Source organism: Salvia splendens, chromosome 2 (genome assembly GCF_004379255.2).
Source record: "Salvia splendens isolate huo1 chromosome 2, SspV2, whole genome shotgun sequence".
In the NCBI taxonomy this organism is placed as follows: Eukaryota; Viridiplantae; Streptophyta; class Magnoliopsida; order Lamiales; family Lamiaceae; genus Salvia; species Salvia splendens.
The window spans coordinates 39,622,262-39,635,485 of NC_056033.1; the positions used below are offsets into that span (position 1 = coordinate 39,622,262).

The following is a 13,224-nucleotide window of genomic DNA, read 5'->3' on the forward strand; positions in this document are numbered from 1 at the left end:
AAACTTTGATGATGGAGATAAATTCATGTGAAAATGAAATCAACAAATTCGTTTTCCCAATGAGGTGTGCAATACATACTACTACAACTATTATAAATGTATTGGTTCAGTACTTTTATTTTTAATTTATCTCCCTTTAGTTGGGGAGGAAAGGAGTAGGAGTAGTAAAATTATGTGGGTATACTTTGTTGTCGAATTCTGTATTTTCCTACGAATTACTATACAAAATAATTATAAATACGAAGAATATTGTTGAAATTTAATCGCTGAAAACGATTTAAATAAACGCAGCTTACATTAATCAAACAGCAAACACTCCAATTGAAATACTGAAATACTACGATTCACCTCTCAAAAGGTAGCGTATCTGTATCCCCCTCTAGGGTTACCGATGGAATAATCTCCCGGCAGCCTCGAAACGGCGTGCACGAGCGCGAGGACGGCTCCGATCATCGTGGAAAGGTACAATTTCATCCAGAAGTGATTCCAGGACAGCGCGCCCCAAGTGACGACGGCGAGAAATCCGATGGCGAATCTATGATCGGTGAGGGGATAGTCGCGGGAGAGGACGAAGTATATCCAGGCGGCGGAGAGGCAGAGGAAGAAGAGTAGGGAGTGGGGGCGGGGGAGGAGGGTTAGGAGGAAGATGATTATGGTCAAAACGACGTAGTTTCGGAGGAAATAACAGAGGTTTTGGGTGACGCGGTAGGTCGATTCGGAGAGGGAGGCGGGAGGCCTAAGGGCGGACAGGTCTAGGAACTGCGCCCACGGGTGGAGCATGGTAGTGGTTCAGGCGGTGAAGAGTCGGATCCCCTGCTTTTAATCACACTTTGCTTTCCGTTAAACGCGGCATTAAAGGCACAAAACGCGTCAATTATGCTCATTTCTTTCTTTGTATTTTCTCAATAGCTTCATATTAGTATTTTATATTGTAGAATATGATTATGAAAATAATAATTATGTTTATTAGTTATCACTCTTGAAAAATGGATAAATCGTCCATGATCTAAACATGGTGGAATTTAATTATTTGATCTCAGTTATCACTCTTGAAAAATGGATAAGTCGTCCATGATCTAAACATGGTGGAATTTAATTATTTGATCTTGGTTCAAACTTCCAATTTTTAAAGCTTTTTATAAATAAATTAAAAACTGTAAATTTGTCTTTGAGTTGAACATTTTATTTCAAGAATAACCATAACTAATATTTTCATAGTTGAATCCTATGCTATTTTTTTAATACATAATTGTTGCGTTTCGTGCCTTTTGTTGTTATTGTTGTTAGATTCCCATAATCTCCTAATCTAAGATTGTCATAACTAAATTAAAGCTTAAGTGTCAATTTATATTGAATAATTGCTGCTAATATCACAAACTTTGGTCAAATTTTGAATTTTTTCATGAAATTAAAACTTTATCGTAAATATTAACTCCATTAATTTTGTTAGTGTTGTCAATTAATAAAAGCCTTTCATAATCTAATCTATTCAACTCTATGCATAAAATATTCCAATTATTAATATATTGCAAACATATAAAGCAGTAATTTATCTTTCCTTCCAATTAGTTGAAACATTTTGTTAGATACAAGATTTAAGAAATTAAATATGAAAGGGAATAAAATAATAAAGTATGAGAGTATAATTTCATATATAATTATTAAATTATAACGCTTTTATTAAAATGGTTACGAAAATTTGATTTGTTTCAAAAATGAGTACTAAACTTTATGGAATACTTTATATTAGTTGTCATTTAATTGAATTTATTTAATTTTGTTATTCCATATTGCAATTAAAATATTATCTATTCGAGTTAACTTAAACTACGTATGCACAAACACCAATCTGATATATGACCAAGAACATTGCTCCCCAATATATGTTCGCAGTTCGCCACTTCGTTTAGTAAACCTGATTAATATAGAAATCCTAAAGCCTTTGCATATGAAGGGTGCGTGGGAAGGGATGGAAGAATGCTTCAATATAAAAGAGAAAATCAAGTTTTTTGCCAAAATCGGAAATGCGTAAACTACTTTGAGACGAACCAAAAAAAATAATAAGTACAACTTAATTACCTTGGGACGAATGGAATATTATTTTTGTGGAATAGTATTAAAGATTAATTATAATTTATTCACTTCTATGCATAAAGTATTACTACAATTTAATTGAAATTTACTAAATTAACAATAATATCCCCGGCCCCACACCTTTAAAAAATCTAGTGTGGATTATTATGCAAATGCAAGAAGATTTTATCCAAGAAAAGTAAATGCATGATTAATATATTTGTCTACGAATTAGAGCATCTCCAATGGCGGCGAGCGGGCCGGCTAGCCGATTTCCGGCGCTCGCCGGTCCGCTCGCCGAATCATTGGAACCGGCGAGCGCCATTTCGGCGAAAAAATCGGCTAGCGCTGGCCGATTCGCGAGCGCTCGCCGATGCGCTCGCCGGTCCGCTCGCCGCCATTGCAGGCTCAGGACAGGTGAGCGAATTTAAATTTTTTTTAATTTTTGAAACACTATATATACACGATTTGCACGTCATTTTCATTCACACCACTTGTTTTAACGAGTACTCTCTCTATCTTAATTTCTGTACAAGATCAATAACGCGAAATGAAGAACAACAACGAAGGTACTCCAGTGACGAGCGGGTCTCAAACTCCCCCGGTACCTGTGGGAGGTGGATGGGGTCCGATGCCCGGGTACTACAACATGTACCCGTGGCAGGAGATGATGCCCGGGAGTATGCCGGGGGGGAGTATGCCCTGATCTATTGCTGGACTATTTGCTTGTCCTGATGATGTTACATGAGGATTTTTATTGCTGATGATATGGCAGGAGGAGTTTGTGGCTGGACTATTGCGGGGCGAAAGCATATGGAGATGCCCTTACTATAAATGGAAGATAATTATTAGGAAAAATCATAAAACTTTAAGTTTATCGACAATGGGGAAAAAATCAACTTCCAAGAATGAGGGGAAGGAAAAGAAGAAATGTTCATCGGCCGTGGTGGACTTTGTGAAGTGTTTATCATCGAAAAAAGATGAGCCGAGCAAGAAGATGAATAAATCATATTGTTCCATGAGGACATTGGCAGTGGGTTAGAATTAGATCATGTAGTAATTAGGAGTATTTTTATTTTTAATTTGTTACCCCTTAGTTTGAGGAAGGAAAAGATGACAGCGGATGGATGGATGGAGTACTATTTTATTATGCAACTAGACAATATAAAATGATATTTTCATAAATTATATAATGAATTAATGTTCATATTTAATGCTTGACTTATATAGTGAAATGTTATCATCTTGTAGTGAAATATTATGATACTATGTTTGTATATTCTGTATATGGACATCATCAGTCATCATTGACTCATTGTGCACGTTTAATCAATGTTTAGTGTTATTTATTTGGTTTAATTATTTATTTAGTTTGATTCTAATATCTTCGATTGTTATTCATATAATTAAAGAAACGTACCGATTCGATCCAGTCCTGCCCGAGCCCACCAGGCCCAATGGGATGTATAAAAATTGAGTAAATCATTATGATTCAACCACGAACCTATAATTTAGAGTATAGCCGGATACTCGGAAAAAAAAAAACAACCACGAACCTATAATTTATGACTCATAAATAAGGATTAAAAACATTCGGCATTAAAGATTCTATATATGAATAAACTTACTAATTAGATTGACAATTAAGATAAGAAATGAAAAATAAGAAAATAAAAAGTTTTCGTTTGTGAAATTTGTGAAAAATCTCAACTAATCTCAGGACGCATTAGAGCAATTCATTTGTGAAAATTATCGACTTGATACCTTGGCGGACCATTTTATGTAAAATTAAAGTTAATTGCAAATTACCAAAGATGAAACTGTTTTGTTGTAGAAAAAATGTTTTGTTGGTACACTAGATGGCAATCAAGTTAATACATAAGAACAAAAAAAGTACTATATGGATAACAATTATACAGTCCATTTAGAGAAATTCAAGCAATTAAAGATTTGATTCCAAATGAAACATAACTATTGAAATTTATAGCTTCTTCTAATTGTCAATAGTATTAAGCATACTTGGCTCAAGAAATTCAACAATCCAAGAAAGATATCTAAAAAACACAAAAAACCCTAAATGTAGGAAACATAGATAGAAGAAGAAGTTAATCCACCTATGGTTGCACCCAAGTTGGCAAATATAGATATTAATGCATACTCCTTAAAGCTAAAGGGCCCTTCATTTGTGCAGAACTCCAATCTAAACATTGGATAATAAACCACTCTTCTTGGGATAAGCTTTCCCATGAGAAAACCTAAGGGATACACAACAACAATAGTCAATCCCATCCCCATGATGCATTCACTCGTCTCCGTCGCCAAATACTTGTTCACTACCAAAAGAAACAAGAAGGATGTGCACCCTAGAACCATCACCCGAAACGTCCACACTGGCGCCTCCTCGCTCTCGTCCTCAGCCGTCCACGGACGCCGCCCCGCTCCACACAGAAGCGTGGCTTCTCTCTGCGCCTCACCGGCCATAGTTTGATCAGGTTTCGATGGTTTTGTGTGTGTGAAATGAAACTAGGGTTCTTGAAGAGAAGAGGGTTCTGTTCCAATTTTTCAGATCTTGCCTTTTACTACGTCCACATAATGTCATTAGTCGGCTAAAAATAGAATAACAAATGGATTAAGGAGAAAAGGTGTAGCCTTATTTGGAAGAAAAGAAATTATAATTCACATCTAAGAGAGCAAATTCATTCCTTTCATGCCAACTCTGTCCCACCATAGGTCTTGTATTCCTTTTTTTTATTGTCTCACCGTAGCTGAGAGTCATTCCTCTTGAGGCAAAAATCAACGCATTTAATCTCTTTTCCTTTATTATCTCTTCTTTTTTACTCTCTCTAAATATCTATTTTATTCTCTCTTTAGTTAGCAACTAAACACTCATTCCTTAATGTGTGTGCTCAAAAAAAATGTCTAACTACCGTTGTGGGACGGATGGAGTAGTTAGGTAGTTAGTTACCAAAAATGGAATCATACATACCGGAAAAGACAATATGCAGAATTTCAGATTCATATGCATATAAAGTTATCAGCCAATATACAACTCCACTTTATACATACGCATATTCAATTGTAATGGAAAAATTTGCACGAGGGAAAATAAACATACTTGTTCCTAATCCGGCTGCCCGAAGCAGGGCTGTCAAGAGATAACCTGATGTAGACAGACGGATATTAATAGATTATGGCAACCAAAACTGCAAAACTCTCACAACATAATGTAGAGTAGTATAGATGCTGTACCTGTGCTATAATCGACATGTCTTGGATAAGTAATCACATCCGTCATAGACTTCTAACCCAACATGGTCCAGTTCATCTTCTTTGAAGCAAGCGCACCGCTTGCTCATTTTCCCCGTCAGAGCTATTTCAACTGGCCTCTGAACTAGCCTAGGATAACCTTCGTCACACCATACCTGAAAGAAACTGTTCTAGCTGAGATACACTCCGACAAAACTTTAGATACTGCCCTTTATTTGTAACTATGTAACAAAACTAAAAATCAATAGAATTTGTGAGATAGAACTTATACCTCGGATCCCTCTTCCTGACTCCACCTTGAATTACAACTGACTACATTAGCTTCTTCTTTCTTCTGCTTCTCAAGCAGCTGAGCGCCTCTGGCTGCCTTTGCTTCAACTCCTTTCAAGTATTTTGTGGGGTTTCCTTCAGCATCGTAATAACGACCAACTAACTTACCCACAAATCTGTAGACTATATCGATTATAAAATATGCTTGGATGTAGAATCACGATTTAAAATGATTAAAACAACTAAGTCACCAAACAATATACTTCCAGGGTTATTGCCGGTGCCACTTTCAAAATGTACATAATAACAGTATTGCCAATAGTTTTTAAAAACAAAATAAGAAATGCGAATATGCAATACTGACATACATGTATGTCCTGGAGTAGAAATCTCGCCATTCAACGATGCTTTTCACCTATGAAAAATTGGAAAGGAATCAAAGATTAAAGGTTTCCAGATTGCCTTTTAAATTATGAGACTGTTAGTAAGCATTTAAATATAAGCAGATTCTTTGATGCCAACATGAAATACTGTCAACAGAAAATAATCAAACGACATCACAAAAGTGAAACTAAATGAGTTACCTCCGTGCTAGACAAACCATGCAAGTTATCTGTAAGTCCATCTCCTGCGTGAATATATCAAAGAAAATTTTACAGCTAACAAACTGATCACAAGTTGAGGCATAGAATTGACTAAATTTTCAAGTGATAATTTGATGTTCTAAAGTGCTACTATTTCTTTTGAATTTTTGCTAATGCTGTTATTTATTGTCAATATTGTTATATCTTCACCCGGCTTTATTGTTATACACTATTTAATATTATTAGCAGCATTTAATTGTTGTTGGTTTTTTAATAACATCATGTTTCCAGTTAGAGGCCTACTGCATTAGTTGCAGAATGTTCCTGCGAAGGGCCTTGATGCAGTAATGCACTACTCAATGCAACTGTTTTATGGTTACTGTTTGCTAGATATAAATTATACCCCAAACATAGAGAATAAGGAAACAATGAAGAGAATTGAAAGCAATAACCAAAGTTACTTACCAGTGAAATTGCCTGAAACAAATGCTCGGGAGGCATCTCTAAGAAAATCATTGATCAAAGAACATCATACAAAAAAGAGTTAGTAATTTCATCTTCATGAATCTTCTTGATCTAAGATTATATTCTTGCACAAAAAATACAACATTGAGTTCAAAAAGTACTAAATTTTTCACAAGCATCAGTAAATAAGTAACTCAGAATGCAACCATTACTCTTTCTAACAGATGCAAAGAAAATATATGTCGGCAACTTCATCCACGGATACAACCATTTGAAATAAAATAAATATGCCTGCACTTTTCAAACGAGTTTGATAAAATAAAAGCCATTATTTTGATAAGAACAGAAACCCCCTACCAAAACCTAACTCATCTATATTTCAAAAGCATCAGTAAATGATAGCTCCGGATGCAACCATTACCCTTTCCAATACAAAAACAATCCAAGGAAACTCTTATATATCAAGCAATTCCCTATGCCATCAATAACATTACTCAAATCTAGCCAAATCAGATATTTTGTTGAATGCTAGCATCAAAATTCCAAATTATGCATTTCGAGCAGTTATCTGTATAACATAAATCGCGTATAATATATACCACATCATAGAAACTAGACAAAACATATGCATAAGAAAGTCTGAAATTTAACAAAGGAGGAAAGAATGAAGCAACCTTCCTGAGAAATGGCTGTAGCCTCCCCCAGCACCATAATGACTTTTGCCTTTACTCACATCAAAAACCGAGCTGTAAGCAAAGGATAATTACAACATTAGCTAAACAGAGACCACGAAAAAAGACTCAATTTTTCTTCTTTGAATGATTTGAAAGCAAATCAGTACCCCAGAATACCAAGAAGAATCGGCAAGTGCTGGCCAGTTCCATTGTAAAGAGCTAGCTCCTCCGCGGTGAATAGCCTCTGCACAAAAATTGAAGAGAGGTGGATCAGAAACAGTGTATAGATGGCATTAGCAAGAGCGGGGTTTGAGCAGAGATGTGAAATTGAAAAGCGTACAGGCGGAGGATGATTGGTGGGGGATTTGAGAGGGGGGAAATTGAAGAGAAAGAAAGAGAGCAAGGCCAAAGAAATCGGAATTCCTAGAAAAGGGGACCAACGCATCTTCACTTCAGTTGTGATCGACACAACGAACGAACAGAATCTCTCAACCGCAAGCGACGGAATCGGGTCCCGGGTCTTTGTCGGGCTAGGGATGAACTTGGGTAGAAAAAATGGCAGATGTCAAGATCGTACTATATATTTGATCGACACGCCATTGGCCCAAGTCCAACACTTTTGACTGTGTACTAATTTTTTTCTTTTTTGATTATTACTATATTAATAAGAGTCGTTGAGAGTGTTAGTTAACTTGAGCAAAATCTAAATATTTTTCACCATCTTTATTGCTATATGAATGTGAATTTTAGAGATTCAAAAAACTTATGTTTGCCCCGGATTCGGACTTCTTGTAAATATTTCAACAATCCAATAAACCTAATAAAAAATGAAACAATAAAAAAGGTGGAAAAATAAGAAGATGATGGTGTTACGATTTAGATAGATGCTTGGAACCTATGGACCTTCTACAAAACAATGAAGACAAGTCAATGCAACTTTCATCAAAACAAGAATCTAATGGCTACACAAAACTAGCAACACAAGAACTAGAATTGCATACCTTAACATTTAATCTAAACCCGATAATAGATTGAAGTGCAACCTCAAGGGATTTTGGATAAACCTTCAAAGATGAAGGGGTGCACAAATTTGAGTCTTTGTTTTTACAATATCATTCAAAGTTGTCATGATAAAATCCTAACATGTCTATTTATACTATGAGTAAAAAAGGAGCAAAATAAAACAACTCTTGGTCAAAAAGTCACATTCCGGACAAAACACCCGACTGGGTGTTTCCCACGACTCATTTCACCAGCCCACGTGAAGTTTCTGGACAAAAATTGACCTCTTGACAAAAAACGCCCGATCGGACATTTTGCATGAAGAGAAACTCCCGATCGCGCGTTTCTTTCTACATTGCGCTGCTTTCTTAAAACGACCATAACTTCCTCATCCGGGCTCCGATTGAGGCATGCAAGATACTCACGCGAAGCTCTTTCAACGATGAAGACAATGATGGTCTGAGGAGAGCATTTGGACTTTATATTCATAGTAAAATTCCAGTTTGAATCAGACCTCCGAATTCGGCTTGGCTCCTTGTCATGTCTTCACCCTCTTCTCGGACCCCAATCAACCCATGACCCTCGACATCGTTGTATTCTATGGTTGTAAATACCCAGATTCACATCATATATTTTCATACATTCTCACTTTTACTAGTATTAACACTCGTGCTATGCACGGGACATAAGAGTTTCAAATAATGAATACAAAATATAATGAATACATAGAAAATTAGAATTCAAAGTAACGTGAATATTTACAAAAATAGAAAAGTAGTTATCTTGTCCCATTCTACTCCCTAGTGAATGAAACATTTCATATTCAATAAACAATTTTATACAATTTTTATTTATGATCTAAGTGGAGTCAAAATAATAAAATTAATGACAAAGATAGGATGTGTCACTAATGATCAAAGAATATCATTTAATTAGAATAAGATATACAAATAAAAAAAAGATGTGTGAGTAAAAAACAAAGAGTAAAAATAAGATAATTGGAATAAATAATGAGCTCAACAAATGTGATCAACAAAAATAAATATTCATATATAGGAACCAAAACTAAAAAAAATAATTAAATTAATGATAAAGAGAAGATGTGCCTAATGATCCAAGAATATGAGCTAATTAGAATAAAACATAAAAGATATCGTCTCCTTCGCCCACACACAAAATCAAACACATATTCTTGCCGTCAATTCCGATCAACCACAGAAATCACAAATCAAAGACAAAGTTTACTCATCACCTTCAAGTACGAAATCACCCATACACATCGCCGACACACACTCGGAGAGTAAAGAATTTAAACAAAATTCTTCAATCGCCCAAAAAAAAATCACAGATCGGTAACAAACGTCATAAATCGGTGTTGAAGAGCTGCCGACGTGCTACAATATTTCTAGATCAACAACTACAATCTTAAAATCCAATTAACCAGGACCAAAAGTGGTCGCCAAAAATTATACTCCTACTTTCATAAATTTAAAAAAAAATTTAAAAATATAAGAAATAGCCCAATCAAATTATTAAGAAAGTCCACACAGAAAACAAAATGAGACGCCTAATAGTTTGAATTCTCTGAAATGGCCAAATTGAAGAAGCTTGCTAAGATTTGAAAAGCCCAAAACACCACAATTATCAGAAGCCCAAACAAAGCCCAAAAACAAATTTTTTAAACAAAGAAATTAAGTGAATGAATTTATTTGAAATTCCGTAAAATTTCAAGACATGAATAGCAACCAACACACTCTAAAAATTGAAGTTTACTTAACACTGACATCAAACACTAAATTAGAATTCACTCAACATTATTTGCACCAATTTGCGAAAATATAAAAAAAACCATTATCACTTATTACACATACCATAACATTAAAATTGCATTTCACATACCACTATTGAGGAATATCATCTCTTGACTTTTTTGTTTAATTTGTATTTCTTATAATGAGCGAAAAAAAGGAAAAGTTGCATTTTACAAATCAAACAAAGAAAATTAAGTGAATGAATATCAAAGCCCAAACCAATTTCTATTTAAAATCTGAATCACTGACATTAGAGCCCAAATAAATAAATATCAGAGCCCAAACTAATATCTTTTTAAAAACTGGCACTTTACATCAGACTAATTATAATTAATCAGCTTAATTAATAAACATTAAAAACTAATAACATATTATAAATGAAAATATATAAGGGCAAATAGCGCCGCTCCACCACCTCCACTGAAAAAATTCGCTGTCGGTTTGTTTCGTCGTCGACGGCTTATTTACTGTCAAGTGTCAACCCTCGTCAAAGACTTCACCTATTCCTCAAAATCGGCCGAATAAGTGTTTACCCTAATATATTTGGGAGAATCTCACTATCATTTACTATTATCCTTTGCTACAAAGCTTCAAAATAGTGACAGAAATGGCGAAGGCTAACAAATTCGTATTAACACAGTCCAAGAAGGTAATAATATGTCATATTTAGCATGTTGATAAGCTTATTATATTTTGCAGTTTGAAGACATGTCACTCTAAGGCAAATCACTATATTGCATATAATGATTTAAAGCCAATATTTGTCAAAAAATTGTAGAACTCAATATACCAAGACAAAAATGCATACAAACATATTTCAGAAAGATGAACTAACAAAAAAAATTGTCTAGGAGGCAAAAATGTAAATAACGACAACATAGATGTTATAAAAGAATGTGAATTCATCCTTCTGTTTTAGTACTTAGCCTTGGTTACTAAAACTGATCTTTGGTTTATAAATTTAGTTTCAGGTGAGAAGAAATCAGGAATCATACCACACAATCATAGAATACAGGTTCCATATCATTCTTGTCTTTAGAATTTATTTTATAAATCATTCAAAACGGACCTTGATGATAGAGTTGGCAACTTTGGGAAGAAGATTATCAATCAACGTAAAGAAAATTGTCATTGTTCAGTTGGTGCTTTCTGCCATTAGAAATAAATATTCAAAAGTCAATAATTTATTGAAAGCATATACAGCATTTAAATGCTAAATTTGTTAATGTTGCTTCATTTTTTTTTTGCAGGGAATCATCCTAAAGGATTGTAAGTAGAACTGAAAGAAAAAGAAGAAAGAATGCATAGAAACTAAAAAAACAGGCCAGCGAATAATTAAATAACTGACAGGTACATTCATATAGAATAGATAAGCAAGAAATAAGGCACTAACAAACTTTTACTACAAATTTTATATGCAGGACAAACTGCACAGATTCTCAAATAGAGAAGCCATTCAACATCTCAAGGATAAAATGGAACCAATGAAACGTTCAAGGTTATAACACTATATTAACTGTATACCTAGGTATTAAAAGCTGGAAAAAACAGAAATGAAAAACAGAAACAAATATATTAAGAATAGAGAGTGAAAAATCATAACAGTAAATAAAGAACAGATACCAAGAGAGAGAATGCAAATTAGAATTAGGGAGAATTAAGATACATAACTATTTTTCTGTTGATTCTCTTGACTGATTTTGGTTGAGAGATGAAGTAAGTGACAGTGAGAGTTTTAATAAAGGAGGTATTTATAGGGTAAAAAATGGTCAGCATGCTCCTTAAAAAAGTAATTTAGTTTCCAAAAAAACATAATAATGAGAAAGACCTTCTAAATAACAAAATTAATATATATTAGTTAATAATATTTGGGCAGAAAAAAAATAATTAATGACTAATTTGCAAGTATTTAATAGGAAAAATTATAAATATTAATATAGAATAAAAATTACAGAATGATATTGGTCAGATTAGGCCGGTCAGATTAGGCCCACTTTATTTCATAAGTTTAACTTTATCTAACTTTATTTAAGGCCCTTTTCACTTATTCTATTTTTAACTTATTATTATTGTACTATATGTAGGTGGATGCTTAAGTTAAAAAAACAACTCAAACCCTAAAGAAACACCAGCCGCCTTTCACTCTGCAGGTAAAACGGAGAAAGAAAAAATCCAGGGAAGATGAAACATATATGTTATGAAAGGGCTGGTATATTATTTGTTTTTTGTAAACGTGTTTGAGTAAGAATATTTAGAGTTGCTTCTAAATATTGGAGTTCAGTTTTTAATTATGCACAATAATAATGAGAATTCATGTTTTGTAGTAGTAATTAATATTCATGTATGACAGAATCCATTAAACAATGTTGAATGCATTGATAAAAATAAATTTAATAAAATTATAAATTTTTAACTAAAATGACATTTCCATAAATACCCCAAAACTCCCTCCTCCCTGCGCAACCCCGTCGCCACGCTGCAGCTCTGCGTCGGCGGCCGCTGCCTCGTGTACCAGATCCTCCGCTCCGATTGGCTCCTGGAATCGCTGGGGAGATTCCTCTCGGGCGAGTACAGCTGGTGGTGCTGCTTTTACGGCATAGGAATCAAGGAGGACATGGAGAAGTTGCAGATCGCCTACGGGATCGGCGGCGGCGCTCGGTACGTGGACCTGTGAAAGAATTGCAGCGAAAGACATGAAAATGGAAACTCTATAGCTCTGTAAAACTTGTATATTTCAGAATGAGAATTGCATAATCGTCTCACTACATTTATAGCTGATTAGGGAACATTGTAACCAGCATTGAACCAATTGAGTCATAATGCAATCTTGTGAGGACCACAAACAATATGTTGGCTTCTCTCTGCATCCCGATTCCTTTTTGGTGGTCCTGCAACAATATCTCTCCAACTCTGTCTCTTGTTTAGGTGCCACGTCTGTGCATACTTCAGATATGATTATTGGCTCACCTCTCCTCACACAAATACTCTCCATTGTATTACAATGGTTAACAACCTGAGGGAGATGGCGGCGGATGTTTATAGCAGTGGGCTTAAGAGAGCGGGGTTGAAGATGTTGGC

General features: G+C 34.8%; 2 protein-coding genes across 2 annotated transcripts; both read right to left on the reverse strand.

Annotated features, from left to right (window-relative positions):
• Nucleotides 1-249: 249 nt before the first annotated feature.
• LOC121766170 (PRA1 family protein D-like) lies at nucleotides 250-978 on the reverse strand. Its single transcript, XM_042162525.1, has one exon. The coding sequence runs from the start codon at nucleotides 778-780 to the stop codon at nucleotides 352-354; it is 429 nt and encodes a 142-aa protein (XP_042018459.1). The 5' UTR covers nucleotides 781-978; the 3' UTR covers nucleotides 250-351.
• A 4,095-nt stretch (nucleotides 979-5,073) lies between these two features.
• LOC121792775 (membrane-associated progesterone-binding protein 4-like) lies at nucleotides 5,074-7,903 on the reverse strand. The gene is made up of 9 exons (XM_042190861.1): nucleotides 7,674-7,903; nucleotides 7,501-7,577; nucleotides 7,334-7,405; nucleotides 6,660-6,697; nucleotides 6,195-6,238; nucleotides 5,979-6,025; nucleotides 5,612-5,786; nucleotides 5,323-5,495; nucleotides 5,074-5,233 (listed from the first exon to the last, which is right to left on the reverse strand). Exons 1-8 carry the CDS (start codon nucleotides 7,776-7,778, stop codon nucleotides 5,328-5,330), a joined length of 726 nt encoding a protein of 241 aa, XP_042046795.1. The 5' UTR covers nucleotides 7,779-7,903; the 3' UTR covers nucleotides 5,074-5,233; nucleotides 5,323-5,327.
• Nucleotides 7,904-13,224: the final 5,321 nt, after the last annotated feature.

Coding starts and splice junctions, on each gene's coding strand:
- LOC121766170 (XM_042162525.1), bottom strand. CDS start 780: ATGCTCCACCCGTGGGCGCAGTTCCTAGACCTGTCCGCCCTTAGGCCT.
- LOC121792775 (XM_042190861.1), bottom strand. CDS start 7,778: ATGCGTTGGTCCCCTTTTCTAGGAATTCCGATTTCTTTGGCCTTGCTC. Junction 7,406..7,500: donor ATTCTTCTTGGTATTCTGGG/GTACTGATTTGC, acceptor CTTTGCTTACAG/CTCGGTTTTTGATGTGAGTA. Junction 5,496..5,611: donor GTCAGGAAGAGGGATCCGAG/GTATAAGTTCTA, acceptor AGTTTCTTTCAG/GTATGGTGTGACGAAGGTTA.